At 53.0% G+C, this 21,770-nt stretch overlaps 8 protein-coding genes across 8 annotated transcripts; 3 read left to right on the top strand and 5 right to left on the bottom strand.

Annotated features, from left to right (window-relative positions):
• Nucleotides 1-78: 78 nt before the first annotated feature.
• Nucleotides 79-1,567, top strand: CCOS01_02014 (60S ribosomal protein L7; the record flags this gene model as incomplete). The annotated part of the gene is made up of 3 exons (XM_060450206.1): nucleotides 79-92; nucleotides 640-751; nucleotides 941-1,567. The coding sequence occupies 3 exons, from the start codon at nucleotides 79-81 to the stop codon at nucleotides 1,565-1,567; spliced, it is 753 nt and encodes a 250-aa protein (XP_060318856.1).
• A 387-nt stretch (nucleotides 1,568-1,954) lies between these two features.
• Nucleotides 1,955-2,775, bottom strand: CCOS01_02015 (iron-sulfur cluster assembly accessory protein; the record flags this gene model as incomplete). The annotated part of the gene is made up of 2 exons (XM_060450207.1): nucleotides 1,955-2,329; nucleotides 2,407-2,775. The coding sequence occupies 2 exons, from the start codon at nucleotides 2,773-2,775 to the stop codon at nucleotides 1,955-1,957; spliced, it is 744 nt and encodes a 247-aa protein (XP_060318857.1).
• Nucleotides 2,776-4,257: 1,482 nt separating this feature from the next.
• On the top strand, nucleotides 4,258-4,881 carry CCOS01_02016 (uncharacterized protein; the record flags this gene model as incomplete). Its single annotated transcript, XM_060450208.1, has 1 exon — nucleotides 4,258-4,881. One exon carries the CDS (start codon nucleotides 4,258-4,260, stop codon nucleotides 4,879-4,881), a length of 624 nt encoding a protein of 207 aa, XP_060318858.1.
• A 245-nt stretch (nucleotides 4,882-5,126) lies between these two features.
• On the bottom strand, nucleotides 5,127-5,454 carry CCOS01_02017 (uncharacterized protein; the record flags this gene model as incomplete). The annotated part of the gene is made up of 2 exons (XM_060450209.1): nucleotides 5,127-5,321; nucleotides 5,380-5,454. 2 exons carry the CDS (start codon nucleotides 5,452-5,454, stop codon nucleotides 5,127-5,129), a joined length of 270 nt encoding a protein of 89 aa, XP_060318859.1.
• Nucleotides 5,455-5,737: 283 nt separating this feature from the next.
• Nucleotides 5,738-10,026, top strand: CCOS01_02018 (Urb2/Npa2 family protein; the record flags this gene model as incomplete). Its single annotated transcript, XM_060450210.1, has 3 exons — nucleotides 5,738-5,860; nucleotides 5,915-9,236; nucleotides 9,287-10,026. The coding sequence occupies 3 exons, from the start codon at nucleotides 5,738-5,740 to the stop codon at nucleotides 10,024-10,026; spliced, it is 4,185 nt and encodes a 1,394-aa protein (XP_060318860.1).
• Nucleotides 10,027-13,062: 3,036 nt separating this feature from the next.
• On the bottom strand, nucleotides 13,063-16,344 carry CCOS01_02019 (phosphatidylinositol 3; the record flags this gene model as incomplete). Its single annotated transcript, XM_060450211.1, has 5 exons — nucleotides 13,063-13,102; nucleotides 13,158-13,362; nucleotides 13,413-15,900; nucleotides 15,954-16,140; nucleotides 16,265-16,344. 5 exons carry the CDS (start codon nucleotides 16,342-16,344, stop codon nucleotides 13,063-13,065), a joined length of 3,000 nt encoding a protein of 999 aa, XP_060318861.1.
• Nucleotides 16,345-17,555: 1,211 nt separating this feature from the next.
• Nucleotides 17,556-18,644, bottom strand: CCOS01_02020 (histone-like transcription factor and archaeal histone; the record flags this gene model as incomplete). Its single annotated transcript, XM_060450212.1, has 1 exon — nucleotides 17,556-18,644. The coding sequence occupies one exon, from the start codon at nucleotides 18,642-18,644 to the stop codon at nucleotides 17,556-17,558; it is 1,089 nt and encodes a 362-aa protein (XP_060318862.1).
• A 1,181-nt stretch (nucleotides 18,645-19,825) lies between these two features.
• On the bottom strand, nucleotides 19,826-21,231 carry CCOS01_02021 (uncharacterized protein; the record flags this gene model as incomplete). Its single annotated transcript, XM_060450213.1, has 3 exons — nucleotides 19,826-19,975; nucleotides 20,258-20,511; nucleotides 21,045-21,231. The coding sequence occupies 3 exons, from the start codon at nucleotides 21,229-21,231 to the stop codon at nucleotides 19,826-19,828; spliced, it is 591 nt and encodes a 196-aa protein (XP_060318863.1).
• Nucleotides 21,232-21,770: the final 539 nt, after the last annotated feature.

A 21,770-nucleotide genomic window follows, 5' to 3' on the forward strand; every position in this document is an offset into this window, starting at 1 on the left:
TTCCTTTTCCCTCTTCCTTCTGATCCAGCGACCAATTTTCGACGACAACCGCCGACGACAACCAAACCCGCCTTCACAATGGCCGCCACCACGTATGTACACCAATGCTCTTGAGAAGCAGCGGCAGCATTTCCCCCTTCGTTCCGTTTGCGATGTCTTGCAGATTGTCGTGGTCCTCTCGCTGGAGTCCTTGCTTCACCTCGTCGTGAATGCCTGGCTCTCAGCTCGAACCCTCCTGGGCAACCTCCCTCCTTCCTTCATGACCTGGAATATGGCTTGCGGATTGAGAGACGGTGCACGGGGTGTTGGGGATGAACGGTAACCCGTTCTCCCTTAAAAACATTGCCGCTTGTCGGATTCTCCTTGCAGTGCTGAAAGGCTTGCTCGGAGACCCATACACATGCGAGCACATACTCTTGAACACTTTGCTGTGCTTCGAGGTGTTGTCGGATGAGCACAGTGCCACAGTAATTGCTCCCTTGGAGCTCCTGCTACCACATGGTCTGCTCACCGATCAAAGTCATGAACTTCGAGTTAGCCACAGCGAGAATGTCGCGCTTCAGCTACAATTCTCGCACCGGCGCTCTACCCATGCTGCTTGCAGTATGTCGGACTGCGTACTAATCTGATTTGCTACAGTTCCGTCCCCACCTCCAACCAGGTTCTGGTTCCGGAGACCCTTCTCAAGAAGCGCAAGTCTCAGGAGAAGGCTCGCGCTGAGCGCAACTCGGCCACCGAGAAGCGCAAGGCTGTAAGTATACCTCTGTTTTCACTACCTACCCCTTCCCCCGCCTTCATGATGCATAACATACCTTTCACAACTAGACTACGGTCGATGCAGTTGGAATTAACCTTCTTTCGGGTCTGACACTTGCCGGATCATTCACATCTTCAATGCATATCTGACCCAAGAAACATATTGCTAACATGTTTCCCAAAGGCCAACAAGGAGAAGCGTGGTGTCATCTTCAAGCGTGCTGAGAAGTACGTCAAGGAGTACCGCGACGCAGAGCGCGAGAAGGTCCGCCTCTCCCGCGTTGCCCGCGAGAACGACTCCGCCTACGTTCCCGCTGAGGCCAACCTGATTTTCCTTATCCGCATCAAGGGTATCAACAAGATCGCCCCCAAGCCCCGCAAGATCCTCCAGCTTCTTCGTCTCCTCCAGATCAACAACGGAGTCTTCATCAAGATCACCAAGGCCACCACCGAGATGATCAAGATCATCGAGCCGTGGGTTGCCTACGGTTACCCCAACCTCAAGTCCGTCAAGGAGCTCGTCTACAAGCGCGGTTACGGAAAGGTCAACAAGCAGCGCGTCGCTCTCACCGATAACTCCATCATTGAGGAGAACCTCGGCAAGTACGGCATCGTCTGCATGGAGGATCTCATCCACGAGATCTACACTGTCGGCCCCAACTTCAAGCAGGCCTCCAACTTCCTCTGGCCCTTCAAGCTCTCCAACCCCACTGGTGGCTTCCGCCCCCGCAAGTTCAAGCACTTCATCGAGGGTGGTGACCTTGGCAACCGCGAGGAGAAGATCAACGCCCTCATCCGCCAGATGAACTAAACTGGTCGTTTGTACGGCTTCATGATCAACAAAAATGGGGATTTGGCAGGGTTTGTCTAGTTACTCGGGACTTCGGCAGGTTTGAGAATACCAAGGGTTTATTACATGATTGGCACGGTTGCACGGCGTTGATAACCACAAAAGGGAATTTGTGAATTGATCATTTGACGACCACTGGATTCTCCATCCTCCTTGTTCAATGGGTAGCAATGCAAGCCTCTTCAGAGAGTTGTATGTGTGTACTGTGCATGTGTGACTGTCGTGATGTATCACGGCATCCAATGTCTTGATCCGGGAGGAGAGTTCGTACGCATTACATTAATATTGTACAAGTGGATGCCGAGCGCCCACTGGACTCGTCCCTTGTAGAGCCACGCTGGGTCATCTTCAGATTTTGATGTCGAAGCTGGTCCCACATCCACAGCTGCTTGACGCATACGGGTTGTCCGTGATCTTGAACTGGGACCCAATAAGCTCCATCGTAAAGTCCACCTTGCTTCCCTTCAGCAAATCCAGCGAAGGCTCGTCAATCACCACCTTTGGTCCCTCAAACGTTACGCTGGTGGGGTCGGCATCTTCTGGTAGGTATTGGAACACGGTATCGTCCTCCCCAACGACCTTAGACCAGTCATCTGCGCTCTCGCCCTCGGGTAGGGTAACTAGGCTCATGAGGTACTGGAAGCCGTGGCAGCCTCCGCTCTCGACTTGTATCCTCAGGGCTAGGTTTGGGTTATTGTCCTTCTTCATGATAGTTGCTAGACGCTATTGACGCAGAGAGAAGCTGTTAGGTTTCGGAAACTCCTTTGTTCGATGCTCGGGTACACGTAAGCTACACATACCTTGCCTGCTCGATCTGTGATATCGAGCTTCATCTCTTGCCCTTCCTCATCTGTCTTCGGGTTCCAGGCGCATCTCGTCTGCCTCCTCGTCGCGGAGGCCGTGAGGGCTCGGGTCTGCTGTCGCACCGTCCTCCCAGCAAAGCGCTGGGGCATCATCCTCCTAGAAGCACCCTGGGTGCAGTATTGTCGGGTTGTGCCGAAGCCGGCCTTGCTAGTGGTGGTAGTGGTCGTGTTCGTGGCGGACTTCCATCTCGGGACAAGTACCGAAAGGATCGGTGCCGGGGAGTTCGACGTCGATGTTGTACGGCGCGCAAGCTGCACGAAGATATTTGCACTCGAGGGGCTATGGATACACCGAAGAGAGGCCATTTTGAGCTGCCTTGTGGCGATGCTGAGGTCGTGACAGTGGGTATTCGTTGAACGGGGGGCGGCAGTCGAAGAAAATTGAAGATGCTAATATTCGGTAATAAGGTAATAGCTTATGATGTGAAAGGTGGTGGGCGGTAGGTGGCGGCAGTTGATTGTTTGCCGCATTAGTCAGCCCGGGGGGCTCGATGGTTTTTACCCAATGGTAGTAGACGGATTTCAACTCCACGACTATAATCTTCAATGACGCTTCATTATTTCTCTCCTTGGACGAATTGCATATCGTTGCAGTAGCCTTTTTCATTTGCTTTAGTCAGAAGGATTTCTTGCTTGTTAACTGTCTTTGCAGATGAGCCTATGGCTAAGGTGTTTAAGCTCGGTTCGGTCATCGCTGTTGTCGGAGCCGGCCCCTCGGGGCTGTGGAGACCATCGGAGGCTGCAGCTGCAATCGCCGAGGTTTCGGGACGGCCCCGGGACTTTGAGATTGGAACTCAGGAGGCAAGCCTCTATCGTTTGACCGATCCCAAGTTCTTGTAAAATGAGTGATTTTTTTTTGTTTTCTTTTGCTCGACACGTTCTGCAATCTGCGCCTTTGAATGGCCATATGACCAGATGCTGGACGGGCTGGACGTGACGGTTTCCCTTACGTTGTGTACTAAATTTAACGCCCTATATTGATAGGGTTCAACTTGTGTTCCTCCTTACAGTACTCGATACTTGCCCCAACCATGTACCTACCTACTGACGTAGCAGGTTAGTTCATCCATTGAAGGAATCGATCTTTCATAGTGAACCCTAACCAGGTGATAACATGGTCGCTAGACACTAAGGTACCTTACGCACGAAACGTTGCATTTCAGCTTCGATCAAAGCTTCCAGGTCTCTGCTTCTTACTATCAAACTCGCCCGTCAAAGGAAGCTACAGTATATCATCTTGGGGATCCGGATGATTTCGGATAAGACGCAGAACAAGCAAGGCAGGCGATTCACTTTCTGGCGACTTGAAGTCGGGTAGTCGAGACATCAATGACACAAAGCTATGGCAAGAGGCACCAATGATCCTGGACAAGTCTGGTACCACAATCCTCGATTCTCATAAGGAACGTCAGGGCCGCCCTTTCCGTTCTGCCCCTTCTTACTACATACACCTGCACATAGCTTCTGATTGCGGATTGCACCTTCTGATCTGAGTTTCCCAACCCCCGGCGAAGGCAACCCTGACTATTTCTATGCATCTGAGAACTGTGGACGGTGCATCGTCCAAATGGTTCTTCAACTTCAACCACACAACCACCCTAAGACCTTTTCTCAAGAATAACTTAGACTCTACCTAAAGACACCTACTGATTACTTCCGTTCTCAATGTCATTCGTGATTCACAAACTCGGCCTTGCCGACAATTTCAAGCCAACGCGACACAGAGCGGCAAGACCCCATTTCGGTCGAGGCGGAATCCAAGTCCCAAATCCTGGAGGCACGGCAGACATGTCGAGCTTCATGAAACACGCGAGAGACGTCGCCGCTGGCAAGGGTCTGCAAAACGACCAGACAGTTTCTCCTGAACAGCCGCCACACACGCCTCAGGTTACACCCCTAGAAGTCCTCTGTCTCGCCATTGCCATCTTTGTTCTTGCGTGTATCCTCGGTTTCATTGTCCTGATTGGTATCAAAACTAGGCGCTCCCGCGCACAACATGAGGCCAATAGCTTTCCGGAGAGCAATGGTCGGGAGAGATGGGATGCACACGACACAACACAGGTTTTCATCAACGGCGTCCAGCGACGGAGCGACTCGGTGGCGGGACAAGAGAGAAACGAGTTGAGTCTCCTCGAGAGGGACGATACGGCATCCCTTGCACCAAAGCACATCTTCAGGCCTTGGAGAGACCCCGCTAATGAGCGTACCAGCGGGATCGGAAAGTTCGACGGCACATCGACGGGGCTTTCCAACGACACATCCCGGGAATTAGAACAGCACTCCATGGCCGACACTCAAGGGTCGATTGGTCCGAACGCTGAATGTTTACCCGCACATTGTGGCCGTAGACCATCGAGGCGCTTCGACGAGCAGGGTGTGAACGGGGGTTCAGGACCAACGCCCCATCCGTAGCAGCTGGGCGGTAGCACGCAAGCAAGACAGGACAGGACAGTCAAGAATGGACAGACAAATAAAAAGACTCTATTCCCTCGCTCGTCCCCGCCTTAACCTAGTATACCGGCTCCTCGGGGTGATCGCACAAGGGCCCGCCGGCTTCTGACTCCCTAGCGAGCTTCACGTGCGTGTTGCGTAGTATGTTTGTACAGCTGTATTCCGATCCGGATCGCGTCGTCTATCGATTCGACGGTCGTGGCATCTTATGCCTGCTTCCTGATCTCTCTGGCGGCCTGCTTCAGGCTGGAGTTACACTCCTCGTATGCGCGTCCGGCTCCGAAACCGACGCCGACGAAGGCGGGCCACGCTCTGCGCTTGAAAAGGAGGACCGAGAAGACGACACCGAAGCCAAGACCAAGGGTAGACTTGACGAGGAGGTTGGACAGGCAGTGGTCCCACTAGAAGATGGTCAGGGATCTCGGGTTATCGACGTTGGTAACGGCTAGGGGGAGCTACCTTCTCGTTGAGAAGTGCCTCACTGACAGGGCGCGCGACGGCGCTCGGGGGAGGGGGAACAGAGGTGTCTGACATGGTCGTCGATACCCTAAGGAGCTGATCGTCAGTGTCAATGGATCAAACGAATAGCTGGGGAGCGGTGCCTACACAATTGACTCGATGCGCAATGGTGTTGTCGAGGTCGGAGCTTAGCTATGGAATTGAACCAAGTGATGTTTTCGGAGAGAGCCGGCAAATTGATGATGAACACCCGAGGGCGGTAAGTTTCGGTGTAAGTCTAGGTGACCTCTTTGGATCAGGTGGGGCGGCAGAATCCCGAATTTTTGGGAAAGCTCCAGCCAAAAATCGCGGGGAGTCGATGCGACTTACACCTGAGCGCACTCAAAAGATCTGCACGTCTTTTGAAGTCCCTCGTGGTTGGTTGCCTATCATGGACGTGGAAATGACTGATGCAAGCCCAAGCAGGTCTTCTGAGACCATTGTAAGTTCTTCAGTCATATTTAACTCCATCCTTGTCTACTAACCGCTGTTGAAGACGTCGGACAGGGACTTGGTCAAGACAGTGCGATCTCTCGACCAGACGGGCCCTGGAGCCAATGGCGAGAACCTCGACCGCGTATGGAAGCAGCTCACATCTGCCAGCCAGGGGCCCTTCTCTGCCGCTGAGGAGAGCGTCCTCCGATGGCTTCTCAAAGTCATGAAAGCGAACAACGACGAAGCCGACACGATCCGACGATTTCCCTTGACATGGCGCATTCTCGACTGCGCATTCCAAAGGATTCCTCTCTTTTCACTCGCAAAGTCCCTCGCCGACCGAAAGTTCATGGCGGTTCTTCAACAAACTCTCAAGAGCGTCGCGAAGCCGAGCACCGAAGCCCAGGCCTCTGGTTCTACATCGAAGAAGAGGAAGAGGAACAATGCCGCAGTCTTTGAGCTGAAGACGCTGCAGTCTTTCGAGGGCTGTCTAGGCACGGGGGAGGCCATCTTTGGCGCATTGAAGAACCTGCTTGAACGACTGGACCCGGCGGCACAATGGTCCGCCCACGATAGGATGGGAGCAGAACATATCAAGGCACTCTTCGCCCAGCCCGCGACCGAGGCTGTAGAGTTGCTTTCGCCTCTGCTTTCACTTTGCGATTTCTCCTTGGAAGCGTCAGATACCGAGTCATTTGAGGCGCAAGAGTCATGGGTGAAGGTGTTCTCATCCGCCTGGGACCTGCATCTTCATGGGGGCACGGATGCGCTCGAAGTCGCGACTCACCTCTCGCGCGTATCCTTCTCTATTCTGGGCAAGACTAAAAACCAGTCGAGCAACGATGACCAAGTGGCCAAGGTATGGACGCGCGATCTCGAGAAGTTCCTCCAACGCAACCTTGTTCTGCCGGCAAGGTCGGCATACCTCAACAAAACCGATCTCGAGGTCGTCATTCGCTGTTTTGCTATGATACAGAACATTGCCTTGACCTCAGTTCCAACTTTCTACAGCCTAGTGTCATCAGCCCCGAGAGTTGTTGGAGGACTCACAACAACAAAGGCTGAGGAGGCCTGGATGCAGGAAGTTTTCAAGATGTCTGAGCGTGCCATGAAGCAGTTGTCTGCTAGCGAAAAGTCGCATGCGATGGGAGGAATTCTCGACGAAGCAACCGCGAACAAGTCTCACATCGCTCGGAGTGACCTTCTGTCAGTCTGCGAGTCTTACGTGTTTCCTGATGATCAGAGCGAGACTGACTGGCGTCTCTTGTCGCTTGTTGCGAGATGTGACGCGGATGTCTTTTTGCAATCAGAAGAAGGCACGCAACTCTTCGACCAAGTGTGCGACAGGATTACCGCAGTCGGCGCGGAGGCCGACGAGGGCATTATGCGGCAGCTGATCGAGTCGCTGATAACTAGCTTTGAAAATGCCCGCGATCTATCAACATTCCTGAAGACGTGGTTCAATCAACTCTCGAAGTTCGAAGACAAAAAGCTGCGCTCCGGAGACCGGCCAGTTTGGTTTACTAGAGTGCACCGCAACCCGACGCTAATTGGAGGCATTCAGAAGTCCTTGACCACCAAGCAGTTGGTCAATCTGCTGCAATGGGTTGAGGAACAGCAGGAACTCCGTCCGGCTGCAGTCTTCGTCTTCCTCAACACCCTCGCTTCTGCAATCACCAAAGACGACTATGCCGATGCGGTTGGGAGCAAGCTTGCCGACATTGCATTGAACGTCGGGTCGGCCAGCAAAACACCGTCAGACATTCGCTCCCTACGTTGGAGAATCATCTCCAAGACTGTTTCCTGGCTAGACTATGACCAGGCCACCGCTCTCTGGGATAAGGTCCAGACAGATCTCACAAAGGCATTACAAAAAGCCAAATTTGACGACGAAGATACATGCGAGGCCCTGGAGTGCGTATATAACTTCTGGCTATCAATGTATCCCGATGGCCGCGACCAGACTGCTCTTTCTTCCTTGCTTACAACCTTCGTCGAGAGACTATTGAAGAAGGTCAAGGTGGAAGAGCTTCAGAGTCTCTTCAATTCTCGAGATTTCGCAGTTTCAGATACCTCTGATGTCCCCAAGTTTTGCGCAGAGTTCCCCCTTGCAGCTTCGAGACTCGTGGCTCTTCTTGCGAAGTCCTCGGGCGGTCTGCCGGACTACTTACAACGCGCCTTGAGTGAGGAGACCTCTTCCAAGGGCAGCGATGTGAAGCTGAGCAACGTGCTACACGCAGTGGCATCAAACGAAAACAACCTTTGCACAAGGAAGCTGACAGCCGACGTGGTGGATCACGCCATCGACATCATCAGCAAGGCCTCAGCAAAGTCTTCCCCCTGGGTTGAGCAGCGGAGCAGGGCCGCCATGATTGAATTGTCAAGAATTACCGACGAATCTATCACGAGACAACAGAGGGAGCGTCTCATGGAAATCTTGGTTCCAAAAGTCCACGCGGTAGGCCAACTGAATTCTTCGAACTGGCATCTGGTTTTGGGATTCTTGGTCAAGCTAATGTCAAGGCCAACTTTCTACCAAAACATGTCATTCTCCGACCTTCAAAAGATTGCCGACTCACTGTCAAAAGTCTGCGCGGAGAGCAACTCAAGGACGGCTCTCGGCCTGTCCCAGCTCGTGTCACAATTGGCGACATTGACCGTGCGACAAATGAACGATCACCAGGAGTGGCGCACGCAATACTTCGACAAGATCCCCGCTCTTCTGAAGGGCCTAGATGGCGATGCCTCCTCTGTGCAAATGACTCTGTTGAAGGCACTGCTCTCCGTTGTGCTTCCTGAAGCTGGTTCTGAGGACAAAGTTGCTGTCATTGACGGCGATCAAATAGCTTCAGCCTTGGGAAGTCTCATTCAAGACACCTTGAGTGACTTTTCCAAGGCCTCACGAAAGCAGAAGGTCAAGGGAGATGTCGTCAACCGCGCTCTCATTGCACTCGACGCAGCCGAAGCTTTGCCAAAGCCGGCCGTCGCAGGGCTCAAGATCAAGGTGTCTCAGTTGGAGGAGGTGAGCCAGCAGGCGATCACGAATGGATACTTCAGCGGCTGGAAGCTTCAGGCATTCCTCATCAAGTATTTCCCGTCCAAAATTGCAGCTGCTCGGCCGACCTCCTTTGGCCAGCTCTTCAGCAGCACGCTGCCCAAGCCATTACCGAGTGGCGCAGTGCCTGATCCCCTTTCTGACTTCAACCGACAATCTACGTTAGAAGACATCGTTGACGCCGCTGTCGCCGGTCTTGACTACAGTGGGAAGGTTCAGTATGTGCAGAGCCTTCTTGAAGGCGTTGAGGCAGACACCGCTCCGGCAGCCGGTTCGACTTCCGAAGGCCAGCTCCTTGCCATCCGCCGTGTGGTTACTCAGATGACCGGTAGGTTTCATTCCCTCCTCGCATTTGGTTGATGCTTATAAAAATCATAGAATCCCTCGTCGGTCATGAAGAGTCAAAGACCTTCGACCTGGCCACAGCCCACGGCAAACTGATCAGGTACCTAGCCCAGGCCGGAACTGTGCGCGAATTCGTCAGGACTGCCGAAGTCCTGCAGCAGCTGCTCGACGTCAAGTCGGACTCCATGACCCAGTGGAACATCGAGACGACACTCAGCACGGTGGCAGCAATCGTCTCCAACGGCCAAGGTCATCTTCTCGACGCGTCGCCGAGCGTGTACCATTGGCTCTGCAAGCTGATGGAGGTTATCATCAAGAAGCATCGCCTCCGGTTGGAAGGCCACTACCACATCCTCGTCACCACCCTCGAAACCCTGCTCAGCGCCCTCGCCCACCCCTCATCATCTACACAACAACGGGCCAAGCACGCCGCACAATTCACCCGTCTCGTCACCCTCGTGTGCGAGCCCGCCGCCGCGGCAGTCTCCCGCGTGCAGCATCTCAGCGCCCTCGACTCGGCGACCGACGCGGCGAAGAGGTCGGCCGGTCGGCACATGTACCTCGTCCTCATGGCGTACGTCAAGCTGCAGCTGGACGTCGACGTGCCGCGCGAGGCCCGCGAGGCGTTGGAACCCGGCATGAACTCCGTGTTTGACATCACGCCGCTCGAGGTGAGGAAGATTCTGAATGATAGCATGGATGCCAGTGGCAGGGCTATCTTGAGGGAGATGTACAAGAGGTATACCAAGTTTGGCAAGTGGAGCGGTGTGTAAAGAGAAGGAGGCGTGGATTCGCGGAGGCCTGTGTGCAAGATACCCTAGACATAATGAAGAATTTTGGTCAAAGACCATGTATACCCTCGATTCCGGTGTACCCGGCTGTGCTGTGTGCAGGTACTTGCTCTGGTCTAATCTTGGCCTAGACGGGAAACTAACAAAGTTCCCATCGTGCCCAGGTTATGTACTACGGTCCCCTGACTGACTCCATATCCTGCTATCAGCCCTGTGCTCAGGGCAAACATATGATATGGCGTAGGTGATGCAGATGAAATACATATCGACGAATACACCACCCCCACCCCCACCCTAGCATCTATAGGATGAAGATCTTTGAAAGGAAGGCATGAGCAGCGTCTGAAGTATCCAAGACCTAGTGGTGGAAAGTGATGAACGCATAATTGGGTCCTTGTGGAAGGTTGCGAGTTCGAATTTGATGATCCTACATAATGCCACAGACAGCTCATTTTTGACTTTTTGATATTTCTTCATATTCAAAATTTCATCTTTTCCATCTAGCTCATGGGCGTAACTTCAGCCCGATTGAGGTGGTATGAATAAGACTATAAACGTAGGGTGTTTTCTATCGCACCAGACAGAAGTTTTGATGGGCGAAGTGTCATGACGAGCGTGCGATGGCACCACGTCTATTTTGACGTTAAGCACGACGACGGGCAGGTCAGTAGGCTTTGGGTGAAGGTGAATGGATGAACGGGAACCTCGGGCCTTCATCGTAGTTGAGAAATGGTTGACGTGTTTCCTGTTGCAAGCCCCTCCACCGTTGGTCACTGAGGCCCAAGGTCAGCGGCAGCTGTCTTGTCAGATCTACAAAAAATTCATCAATGTTTCGTTGGTACAGGGCACCTCCCTGGCTCCGCTCAAGGAGGTACAAATCGTGAAGACGTCCAGGCCTACAAATTGGTATTCCTTAGATCTAACTGGGCGGCGCGGGAGTAATCTAATATAAGGAAGATATCTTAAATATGCTGGAGGCTATCATGTTAAATGCCTTTCTTAATTTTCATTTGAATTTCTTTCTCCTCTTTTTGAAGGGCGATAGCACCTTTTTTCTATCTCAAAAACCTTACTCTCCTGTCTTATTCCCCTCTGAATATGACTGAGGTACTGAAGGAGGAAGCGGAATGGTGAATTGGGAATATTAAGAGTTGCAGTAGACCGGGCACCCTCGCGTACTTCAGGTTCAACAGATGATTATCAGCAGATCAATCTGCCATCAGCGTTCAATTCAAGTTTCAAAGCTCAAAGCTTTAGTAGCAGATGCTTAGAGAAGACAGACATAGGATGGATAGAAAGCACCCCTTACATAGGCCTTCTAATCAGTACCGCCGACTTGAAAGAATAGCTAGCCAAGAGATTGGGATTAAACAGAGCACGCCCTTTCTGGTATATTTGATCACAGTGAAAATTGAATGGCTCTTTGACATATAGCTTTCCCCTTCGCGAATCTATGCCGAGCCCAAAGCCATTGCACCTCGACGAAACCCTGCATGCCGTCATCAAGGCAAAGGACGAGATGCAGAGTTGGACTTTTCATCCGGCGTTGCTGGTCTATAGCGCGATTGATTCCCATCGTTTGTGAGAAGTATTGTCCCGACACTTAGTCCCGAGGTAGCAGCTCCGCCCAGACGTGGGAGTACGTATGTAATGCTGAGTGAGTGAGATACACCCTCGCGAATATTCCGAAGTAGTAAATTGCACGGCAGGAGGGCTCTCTATAATCCCCAAGTGTCGTATGAGGTTGATTGAGTTACCGGGTGTCTGTCTTACGTTGCTCTGAATGAAGCTTGGTGAGGTTTCAATGAACCTCTGAATAATACAAAAACACAGTAAGATGACCTACCCTCGGGCTAGATCGAGATAAAGTCTCTGTATTGGGTACCGCCGGGGGGATAGTAGAACTATCATAGAATCTATAAAAACTATCTATGCGGCCTAGACACTATAATAAGGCGTGGTCTTTGTGTGTTTCGCAAGGCTGGAGAGGGAGTCAAGGGTAATGATGATCTCGCGGAAGCGGACGAGGACTAAATGGAACAGTAGGGGCGAGCAAGCTGCGCCGTGAAGTCTTAGAGAGGTGCCTTCCTCGTCTCTCTACTTCGTTCACCTTCTAGAATCTTTCCTCATCCAATTCGTAGTAGAGTACATTGCGCTCAGCGGCTAGGATAGAGGCGCAAGAGGGGATTCCTTCGGGCAGGAGCATTCATCATCATAATCAATGCCCGCTTACGAACGTTTACCGCCCCCTGCCTCTTAGTCGCCCTCTTCGCCTTTGATCCATAGCTACGCGAAAACGCAATGATCGCCCTCAACTCTCGCCTACGGACAGCCTTCCCACTCGTGTCTATAACGAAACACAAAACCGGTCTCATGCCTTCCTCTCGAAGATTTCTACCTTATAGATGTAGGGGCGGGACGGTTGTGGTGTATTCGTCGATGTGTATTTCGCGGAAGGTGCACATCGTCAGACGCAGCCCTGGCAACGGCCAATACCCCATTCCATAAAGTTTCAGTGTACTGTCACTAACTTAATCTCCTTCCTAGCGGCGTCAACATCGCTCTTGGTACCACCTATGGCGGGATCCTGCAGAATGCCCCCTACAACTGGAAATCATCAGTCCCCGTCACATCGCAGGTTGGGTCCCGCGGCACAAAACCACTCTAGGGCACGACGAGAACCTGTCACTGAGACGGATGCTCCAAACCCCTCTTTGGATATGTATTGTTATTTCAGCATATTTCGGTATCCTATATATCGCGCTCAACTCTCAGGTGGCCAGTTATCTGCTACACCTCTTTTGATAGCTACTGTCCCTCCCCCATCAACTCATAAAAAAATGACCGAGAAGGTCGTTCCTCGGCTGCGTCATTACCAGCCTAGCCAGTTCAGTTCAGTTCAGTTCAAGTCGTCTATTCAACCGCAACGCCGCCCAAATGCCTAGATGCACGTTTCATGTCCCAATGCTTTCGAGAGCTTGTTGATCGAAGTTTCTTTGTTTCCGTCGTCACAACCGTCTAGTAAATGCCTTGCGTTCTATATTGGAAGGTGTCATAGCTAGAGAGGCACGTTAGGATGAGCTTCTCGCGGGCAAGACATTGTTCAAACTTACAGCCTTGTGTAGTAGCTGCCCAGGGACTTGCCAATCAGGTCAGTTTCCACAAACTGCTCCGCTTCGTCCGCACTCAACTGCAGCTGGAAGCGTTGGCGAAGATTGTGTGTGGCCTGGACAACTCCCGCCGAGTAGCATGGCATCTTTGAGTCACGCCCCATCATGGCCACCAAGTCGATGATGTTATCCGCAGACCGCCGCAGAGCTGAGATTGAGTTAGCAATGTTATTTCCTCAGGCTCAATGCAGAACTTACCTTGGAAAGCTTGCTTGCAAAGCTTCTTGTAGTCTTCGTAATCATCCGACCCAATGCCACCCAACACCTCGATGTACTCCTGAGTGAGCTTGAAAGGTGCCGCCTCAAAACCAACAGAGCCTGGCGAGTTGGACAACATGAAACCGAAATCGATGTGGACAATGTGACCTTCGCTGTCGATCAGGACGTTGCCGTTATGTCTATCCTTCAGCTGCAGGATGTATGAAATCATGCTATAAGCGGCCAGTGAGCGTTTGAAGGCGTCCACACCCGCTTTGAAAGGCTCGCTATCCGGAGCACCGAACGCTTTCACAAAGTGATCTCTCAGCGTAGCAAATCGGCGTTTCTGACCGGGACTTGTCTCCATTGACAATGTCAGACTTCTCTTGATGGAATGCAGCGACACGCCATTGGTGATGGTCTCAATCAGACCCGAGGACTCGCCAGTAACGAGAATCCGCATAAGCTTAACCCAGACGTTGACCTTCGCATCAACCCAAATCTTGTGGCAGACGTCAATGAGCTGGCAAGCAAAAGCTTCCTGACGCAAGTCGGCTCCGGTCTTGACAATGACACTGACCAAATCCCAGTTCTTCATCCATCCATACGGCGAAGTCTTGCGGATGCGCTCTTTCTTAGCTTGCCATGCCTCACCGAAGACAGCCGCGCTAGGATCGTCGCGGTCACCCTTACTCTGAATACCACCAGTTTTGATATCGTTTTCCATTCTCGCCAATCCTGCACCAGCATTGGGCCCCGGTTCGACGGGAGATTCGCTCTCGGCTTCAGAGGCCTGGGCCTCGGTAGCTGCAACAACAGAGTTCGCTTGAGCGGTAGAGGCTTTGGCAATGATGGTGTCAAAGGTCGGGCCCTGCTCGTCCATATCGAAACTCTGCTCTTCCAAGCTTTGCATGCTCGCAATAATCTTGGCTCGGATTGCCTGTACTTCATGTCGTGGTCGCTTGCCGCTTGTAGCTTCGAGCTGAGCCAACATCTGTGAAGCCGTGCGCATGTGGGTAGCGAGCGCGGAGAAATCTGGTTGATCAACCACAGCATTAGGCCGCGAAGAGAGTGTCATCTTGCGGAGTGGGCCTGTTGGACTGCTCGATCTCGAGGTTGATGTTCTGGAGCTCCGCGGAGTTGTGATTTCTGACATTACAGTCGACATTGCAGATGTGCCAGCGCTCGGAAGACGTTGGGCTTGCGACGGCGTAACCTGTTTCCCCTGGGGTTTCTGGAAAGGGTCATCATCATACGGCTTGATCAGGGGAGAGCTTCCCAAGTCGCCAGAAACCGGCTCAAACACGCTGTCAACTATTGTCTCTGGTGTCTTGGGCGCTATAGGTATGCGAGGTGAATCGGAAAGGTCAAAAATACGTCGGGTATGGCCGGGATCGGATAAGAGAGTTGCCAAGAGCCTCTTGTTATCTGGCGTATCCGGATCGAATGTGAAGTCATCTCTCAATACCTCAACCATGAGAAGATATGGCACCTTCTCTGCACTGTTCAGCACTGTCGACTCTCCTGGATTCAGACGAACAATTCGATGGTGCCGACTTTTTGCTGGGGATCCATCCACCAGGGTAGGTGGGCAAATAACCGGAACGTCCACTTCCGCCGGCAGGTCTTGCGCTATGAGGGCCAGCTCCGCGCGGAGAGCACTCAGCCGAGCAGGTTTTGGCACGATTACAAGCCTGTTGGAGATGCCTTCTAGCGCGGTCAGGAATTGCGTCTCACATCTAAAGTAGTGTTGGCGCAGTAATCTTGTCTTTTGCAGCGTTGTCAAGTCAGAACCGGCGGCACCGCTCTTGAAGTGAAGGGAATGTCTCCTGTTCAGAGCATCGTTAGGGCGTGGGGGAAATCCTGCCGATACTGGTGTTGCCGGTCTCGTTATGGCCAGCCTCGGGGAACGTAGCTCAGGGAGAGGTAGCGAAGAGGAGCTGAGACGGGCGTCATCGTTCTTCATGTTGAGATGAGGCGGAAGACGCTTGACTTCGATGGGGGTCTTGGAGCCAGAGGAACCTGGCCGAGACGGAGATGGATCCGTCGACCGATGCTGCAAGTTGGACGACGCGACGCCTGGGGATACCAGATCCGGCGCGCTGACCATCCGCCCGCCATCTTTCGTACGCCTAGACCTCGTGCTCCCAGCCGTCACCGTGTGGGCTCGCGTCACCTGCGCTGTCTTGGGGTTGCTATCTCGAGAATCGGATATAAGGTCGTCGGACGGCTGAGGCTTCCTAGCCTGTGCCACGGCAAGTGGTCCCGCCCACTGTGGGACTAGTGGCACCGCGACACTGGCCAAGACGAAGCTCGCCAGGACCGTGACGGGTAAGATGTTCTCCTTGATCTTATCGTGCCTCGCAGCATCTGGCAGGCCGAACACAATATGCTGCACCTTGTTGTATACCCTCCGGCATGTTTGAAAGGCCTTGGACGACGGATTGGACGATAGATCGTGTAGGTACGTCTGGAATAACCAGAAGGTCTAGGAGATTGTGAGCGAATACGGCAGCGCAACAGCGGGGAGACGAAACAAACCAGAAGTGCAGCGGTGACGGACTCTTGGCACAAGTCCAGGAGGAACTCCTCCAAGGCCATGGACTCGTTGTCGACGCTGATTATTAGGTGGCATAGCTGCGGCAGGAAGAACTCGATATCCTCGTAGGGGAATTGTCGCAGCTTATTGCACAGGACATAGTGAATGCCCACATGGTCGGCGTAACGACTAGAGGAAGGAAAGATCAGGGGTTAGCAGAGAGGTCGTTCCAATTGCCAATTACCGAAACAAGCGCCAATTGAGAGCATAGCGCATGACGGCGACGGGTGGGCGCAAGGGGAGGGTCGCTCACGAAAGGTAAGAGACCGAGAGAAAGGGGTTCGAGTTGAAGACGTCGGACTCAAGGAATCGCTTGAGCAGGTCCCACGACATTGGTTACGCCACGGAGCGGAATGAAGGATGCAAGTGCAGCGAGGCTCGGTGCCTCATTTGATCATGGACATGAACGGGATTCGCAGGTCGAGGGATGGTTTCGCATGGCGGGAAGCTCAGAAGACTTGGGAGAATTGTTCGAGCAGTCGCAGCAGGGCACGCAAGAGGATGGGAGACAAGACGCCCAGGTACACACGGTGGCCGGTTACTCGATGCAGATAGGTAGCTCCCTCTCCGCCGTGAATTGGATGTCGATTTGTCCACTAATCTGAGGGCATGACTTGGAAGGTGGGAGGAATGCCCCATGCACGACCCGCCGTTTCCCAGTACTAGTGCCTAAAAATTCTGGCCTCAAATTAGACTACGTCGCCGGTTACCTCAGCGAGCATGAACCTTGGCTCATGGTGCCGCTGAGAGCGGGAGCCTCTGAGGAGGGGGCCAGCCGCACCTTGAGAGTGCCGGGCCCGAGAGGATCAAGGTCGCGCGCTAGGACGAATGGGGGCGACGGCCAAAACCCCTGTCTGCGGGGCATCATCGTTTTATCTGCATATGTGACGTTATTTGCATTCGATTCTTGAGTTCCCTTTCTGAGTTTCCAGTGGTGAGATTTCATTCTCATGTTGAACCTATGAGGCGAGAGTCTCATTGACAGAGAGGGCAAAATGGAGATGTCACTCGATGAATGGAGCATGCTCTGGCAACAATGTCAAGCCCAAGTGTACCACACAATAAGGTACGAATAAAATACAGCCACCTCATATGAGCAGGGTGTCTTTGAGTGAGCGGAAAGTGAGTTCCATATGAGACGTCCCCTGGTGAAGGTACCTACCACAGCCAGACGCTTCAAGGCGCGGCTTATCATCATCCCGTGCACATTATGAGAGGAAAGGTGTGCAAACGATAAAATGCTTCCATTCTAAAATCGTAAGAAGACTTGTCCAAGACAGGCTCGATGCGCATACAGAAAGACAAGCCGTCCATGGCATGCAAGTCGAGGAAGCAGCGCTTGTTCCTCCGTTCCATAAGGTAAACCATGTAATATTTCCCCCCAGGTGCGGCTCGACGAGTGTATCGCCGTGTCACCCAACGCCAATGTAGATGCTAGCCAGTCCAACGCCAATCCTCATAATCCTTTTCATATTTCTCATCATGGGAAATTTCCTTTCCCTTCTCTTCCCTCGCCTCAAGACCCAAGCTGAACATGAGAAAACTCATGCAGCGGCCTTCTTCTTACGGCCGCCCTTGCCCTTCTTCTTCGTCTCAACTTCCATTTCCTCGTCGCTTGACGACTCAGCCTTGGAGCGGCCACCTCTCTTCTCTTCGTCGCCAACCTTTGCAGCAATGTCGGCCAAGAAGTCGTACTGGCCATCTGTCTCGATGACCTGCTTGAGCATCTGAGCCGTGACACGCTTGGAGTTCTTCTCCCGCGCGATTTCGGCACTTCGGCTGACAACAGCAATCATGAACATCTCGAGAGCCTTGCCAACAGCAATGGGAGTCTGCTGGGCGACCTTGCCAACCTCCTCATCAGCCTGCATGATACGCTTTATCCTGGCTGTGGGGAACTTTGTCCGAACGGGTGAAGGGTCAATTGGAGGTGGCGAGTCAGCCTGCTTTGTGTTCTTTCTGGGAGGCATAGTTGCTGAAGCTGGTGTTTGTGGTAGATGTTGTGTATCTGGGTTGTAGGGGATATCGTGTAATTGGGGTGCTCCGCCAAAGGTTTTTTGGTCTAGAAATCCTTGGCTTTGAGGTGTTTTGGGCTGATGAGCTTGCTGTTCCTGGTAGTTGAGAACGGGCTGTATCCCATAGGCGCTTTGCATATGTGGTGGGGGATATTGCGGAGATGGGTGGTTGTGTGGCGGTGACTGGTGGTGGTATTGAGGAGATAGGTAATGTTGGTGGTGTTGGTGCTGCTCCTGCTGCTGTTGTTGCTGAAGCGGTTGGTACTGGTGCTGGTGCTGACCTTGGTGGTGGTGGGGTTGTAGCGGTGGCTGATAGGAAGAGAATTCCGTTTTGATTGCCGCTGGTGATGGGAAGTGGGGCTGCTCTTGTTTGATGTGAACAGGAGTAGAAGATGACTGGCTTGGGTGGTGAATGCGTGCTGAGGGGGAGGAGTATTCATATACGGGCGGTGGTGCAGCAGACGCAGACGGAGACGGAGAGGTTTGGAGCTTGCTCAGTTGTTGCTGGTAGTGCTGCAGACTGTGAGTGTGCAGTGGAGGTGTAGGCGGGGCGGGTGCTGCCGAGAAAAAAGAAGAGAGGTCCGGCGACTTTGGTGCGTAGGTCGTGTCGTCCGCCATTTTTATTACTTTTTTCCCCCTCTACCTCCGGCCCTGCTGGAAAAATTGATGGCCGCTTTTTTTTTTTCAATTTGGAAGTGGAGGCCAAACGACAGGGGGCCTTGGCTGGTGCCCCGAAAAAAATTGGCCAAGGTTCCAATCCAAGTTTGGCTGGCGTGGGACACTGGATGATTAAGCGAAGGGCAGGGACTGATTTTTGAGTACAAAAGCCAGCCTACACCCCCACCTCTATCTTGTCCGCGGTTGCGACACCGTTTGCTTTAGCAGGAATAATCTTGCAATGGTTGTGTGATTGCGTCTAATGATGGATGTGTTCCGTATTCAGTCGTTAAGTAGGTATATGTCCAGGAAAGTACGGCGTATAAGTCCTGATTCAGGCGTGGGCTGCTACGTGCGGTGAAAGGAATGACGGTCTGTTCTACCGTCATATATCCTTGGGAGTCAAAGGTGTAAAGGTCCGACAGACGTACGGCCAATCCAAGTCGCGTTGAGGGTGACAGTAAATCGAGGCAGAATATTGCTGCGGAGCTCGGCTTGAATATTGAAAACAAGGCGAGACAGAGCGCAATCGCCTTGTGAAGTTTGTGTGGGTGTTTTGCGTGTGTAAGGCAGCCTCGGCCAACGTGTTGGGCAGCGCTGCGATACAAGAGCAAATGACGAAGAGATGAGATCAAAGCCAATATACGGCCTACAACATGAGGGATTCGTAGTATCCTCAGTACCCTAGCCTGTTTGCAACCGTGTACCGGACCTAAACGGTGGATGGCAGGATGTTGAGCAGGACTGTCCGGATAACTGCTTTGCAAACTTGCAAATCGAGGTTAAAAACTGCGTCCCAGGTCCAGCAAAATGAACCGGCCACTTGCAGTACAGAGAAGATCCAGGCTCACTGGGCTCTCAGAGAGTCTGCGTGGATGTCGAGACCCAACGTCGCAACTGGCCAATCCTGGTATTGCTTCGGATGCAGTCTACGTATGCCAGACCGCGTGAGAGTGAGAGACTCAGTGTAGCCTGAGGGGGTGATAAATACCGACTGACGTCGGGAGCGTGGCTGTGACACAAGCTTGTCCGAGATGTTGATATGCCAGATAGGTGATCTACTGATCCAAGGTGTGTAAATGGCGTTTTTGCTGAGTCAGACCTGGAGACTTGGAGTGACACTCAATAAGGTTTCGGTGTGTCTAGCGAGCCAGGGGTGAAGGGAGTTCAGTAAGCTTGGGGCTTTCGGGGTTCAGTCCTGGGGCGTGCGACGGCGTCAGGCGTTCCTGTGCGGGGCAGCAGCGGTACTTTCGGAAGCGGCCTGATGCTCTGATATAGTGGTGGGAGGTGTTCTGTATGGGGGAAAGGGGATGTTGCGTTTGAACGGGATTGTAAAGTGAAGTTATGTACGGAGTAGGAGAAGGAGGAGGATTTGTTGGCGTTGATCTTTTTCCAAGATCCAGGGGTCAAGGTTTAGTCAATACAGCCTCAAAGTTGACATGCGTCCATCGGGAAGGATGCAGTCGGTCTGACAGGCAGACGAGGCAAGGCCAGGCGTCAAGTAGGTAAGGTAGGCGCAGACACACAAAAGTACAGGGAGGCACAATCTGGGCGCAAGCACACCAAGTGTGCACCTTCTCGCAACCTGCCCTGGAAATTGAGGTGGTAGATGGGCTGGAACGAATGGGAATGATTGGATAGGAAGGACACTGAATGGGAGGGAAAGAGCGACGGCCGTGGGACGATGCGACGGGTCGAGAACCTGCGGAGGGGCGGACGGCGATGCGGTGCGGTGGTGCGGTAGGTGCGGGTGCGGTGCGGTCGGTGGCAGGTGCAGCCAGCGGCTGGGTGGGCTCCTTCTTTTCGCGGTGTGCGGGTTCCTTCACTCCTAGCGATGGATCACGGTGGGAATGTCCACCGTTTATATGCGCGTCGCGGGTCAGAGCTCCTTCCCAACTCCCCTTTCTTGCTGCCCTCTGCTTTCCCCCCAAAAAACACGCCTAGGCAGGGGTCACGCTGCTATGCTGATTGGGTCAGGATGCCCGAGCTGTGGCCACGCCTTCCCAAATCCTGCATGAGCACAGCCGCTAGTCCCCTGCTTGACGGCCTCTGTACCTTTCTGTGCTAATTAAGCTCTGTTGGTACCTGCCTGGCCATCCACCTTCCTTCCATCAGGGAGCACGGAAGGTAAGGTATCTTCAAGGCGTCCCGAATGTTCACATTGCGCCCACGTCGGCACGTCCTTCTCCAGTTCCATTTCTTGAACAACGCTTCTTTTCTCTTTCTCCTTCTTCTTCTTCCTCTCCCAACCTACCGGGATCTCTTGAGTCATCCTGTTCGCGCCCAAAAATACTCGCACCTCATCGGCGTCATCACTAATTTCGCCACACGGTCGATGTCTCCCCCTTCGTCCCAGCTTACCGCCGCATGTCGCAACCTCGCAGACGTAGCTGCATCTCGAGGCGCGAAGTAACGTGAGGCAGGCTGAAAAGGATGGCTCAACCGAAGCAAGGTAGGCCACGGCAGGCTGGCTGATCTCTTTTACCGTCTCGGCTCCAGCTCCCATCATGTCGTTTCGGCCCCTGTTTTCAGATTCTAGACCTGGCATTTGCGCAACCTTGGACTTCGAGAAAGTCTTGTCTCGTTACTCTTCATTCTCGATATGCCTTTATACCTCGTGGCCCTGACCTACGTACGAGCTTGCTTTGTCTTCATGAGACACCCAACATCGTCGAACCCCGCCGCCATCTGCCCTCAATGCTGCCTGGAGCTGGCACCCTCCCTGCTCCTTAGGCAGACGAGCTCTTTCTGCAGCGCGCCGTCATCAAGGAACCCCGTCGTCCGAAAAAGATGTTTTCTGTCGCAAAGCCGTCGCGCTCCTCGACTCGTCAGTGTTTGAACCACACATGACTTCATCCGAGACCCACCACAGCTCCCTGCCCGTCTGAGCTTTGCGACGGCACCTCGAGTGAATGCCCCCCCCCCCCCCCGTCTAGGTCGCCAATCGCCCTTCCCGCCGAAGCGACTTTGCAGTGGGTCCACCTACGAAGAACTTATCTGCATCCTTCAACGCGTCTTCGCGAAATGTTTGTCAACGTTTTTCTGAACAGATATCACCCTACCACCGTCGTAATTTCCTGTCGGCGG

This window comes from Colletotrichum costaricense (assembly GCF_030867565.1).
Source record: "Colletotrichum costaricense strain IMI 309622 chromosome Unknown Scaffold_2.1, whole genome shotgun sequence".
In the NCBI taxonomy this organism is placed as follows: Eukaryota; Fungi; Ascomycota; class Sordariomycetes; order Glomerellales; family Glomerellaceae; genus Colletotrichum; species Colletotrichum costaricense.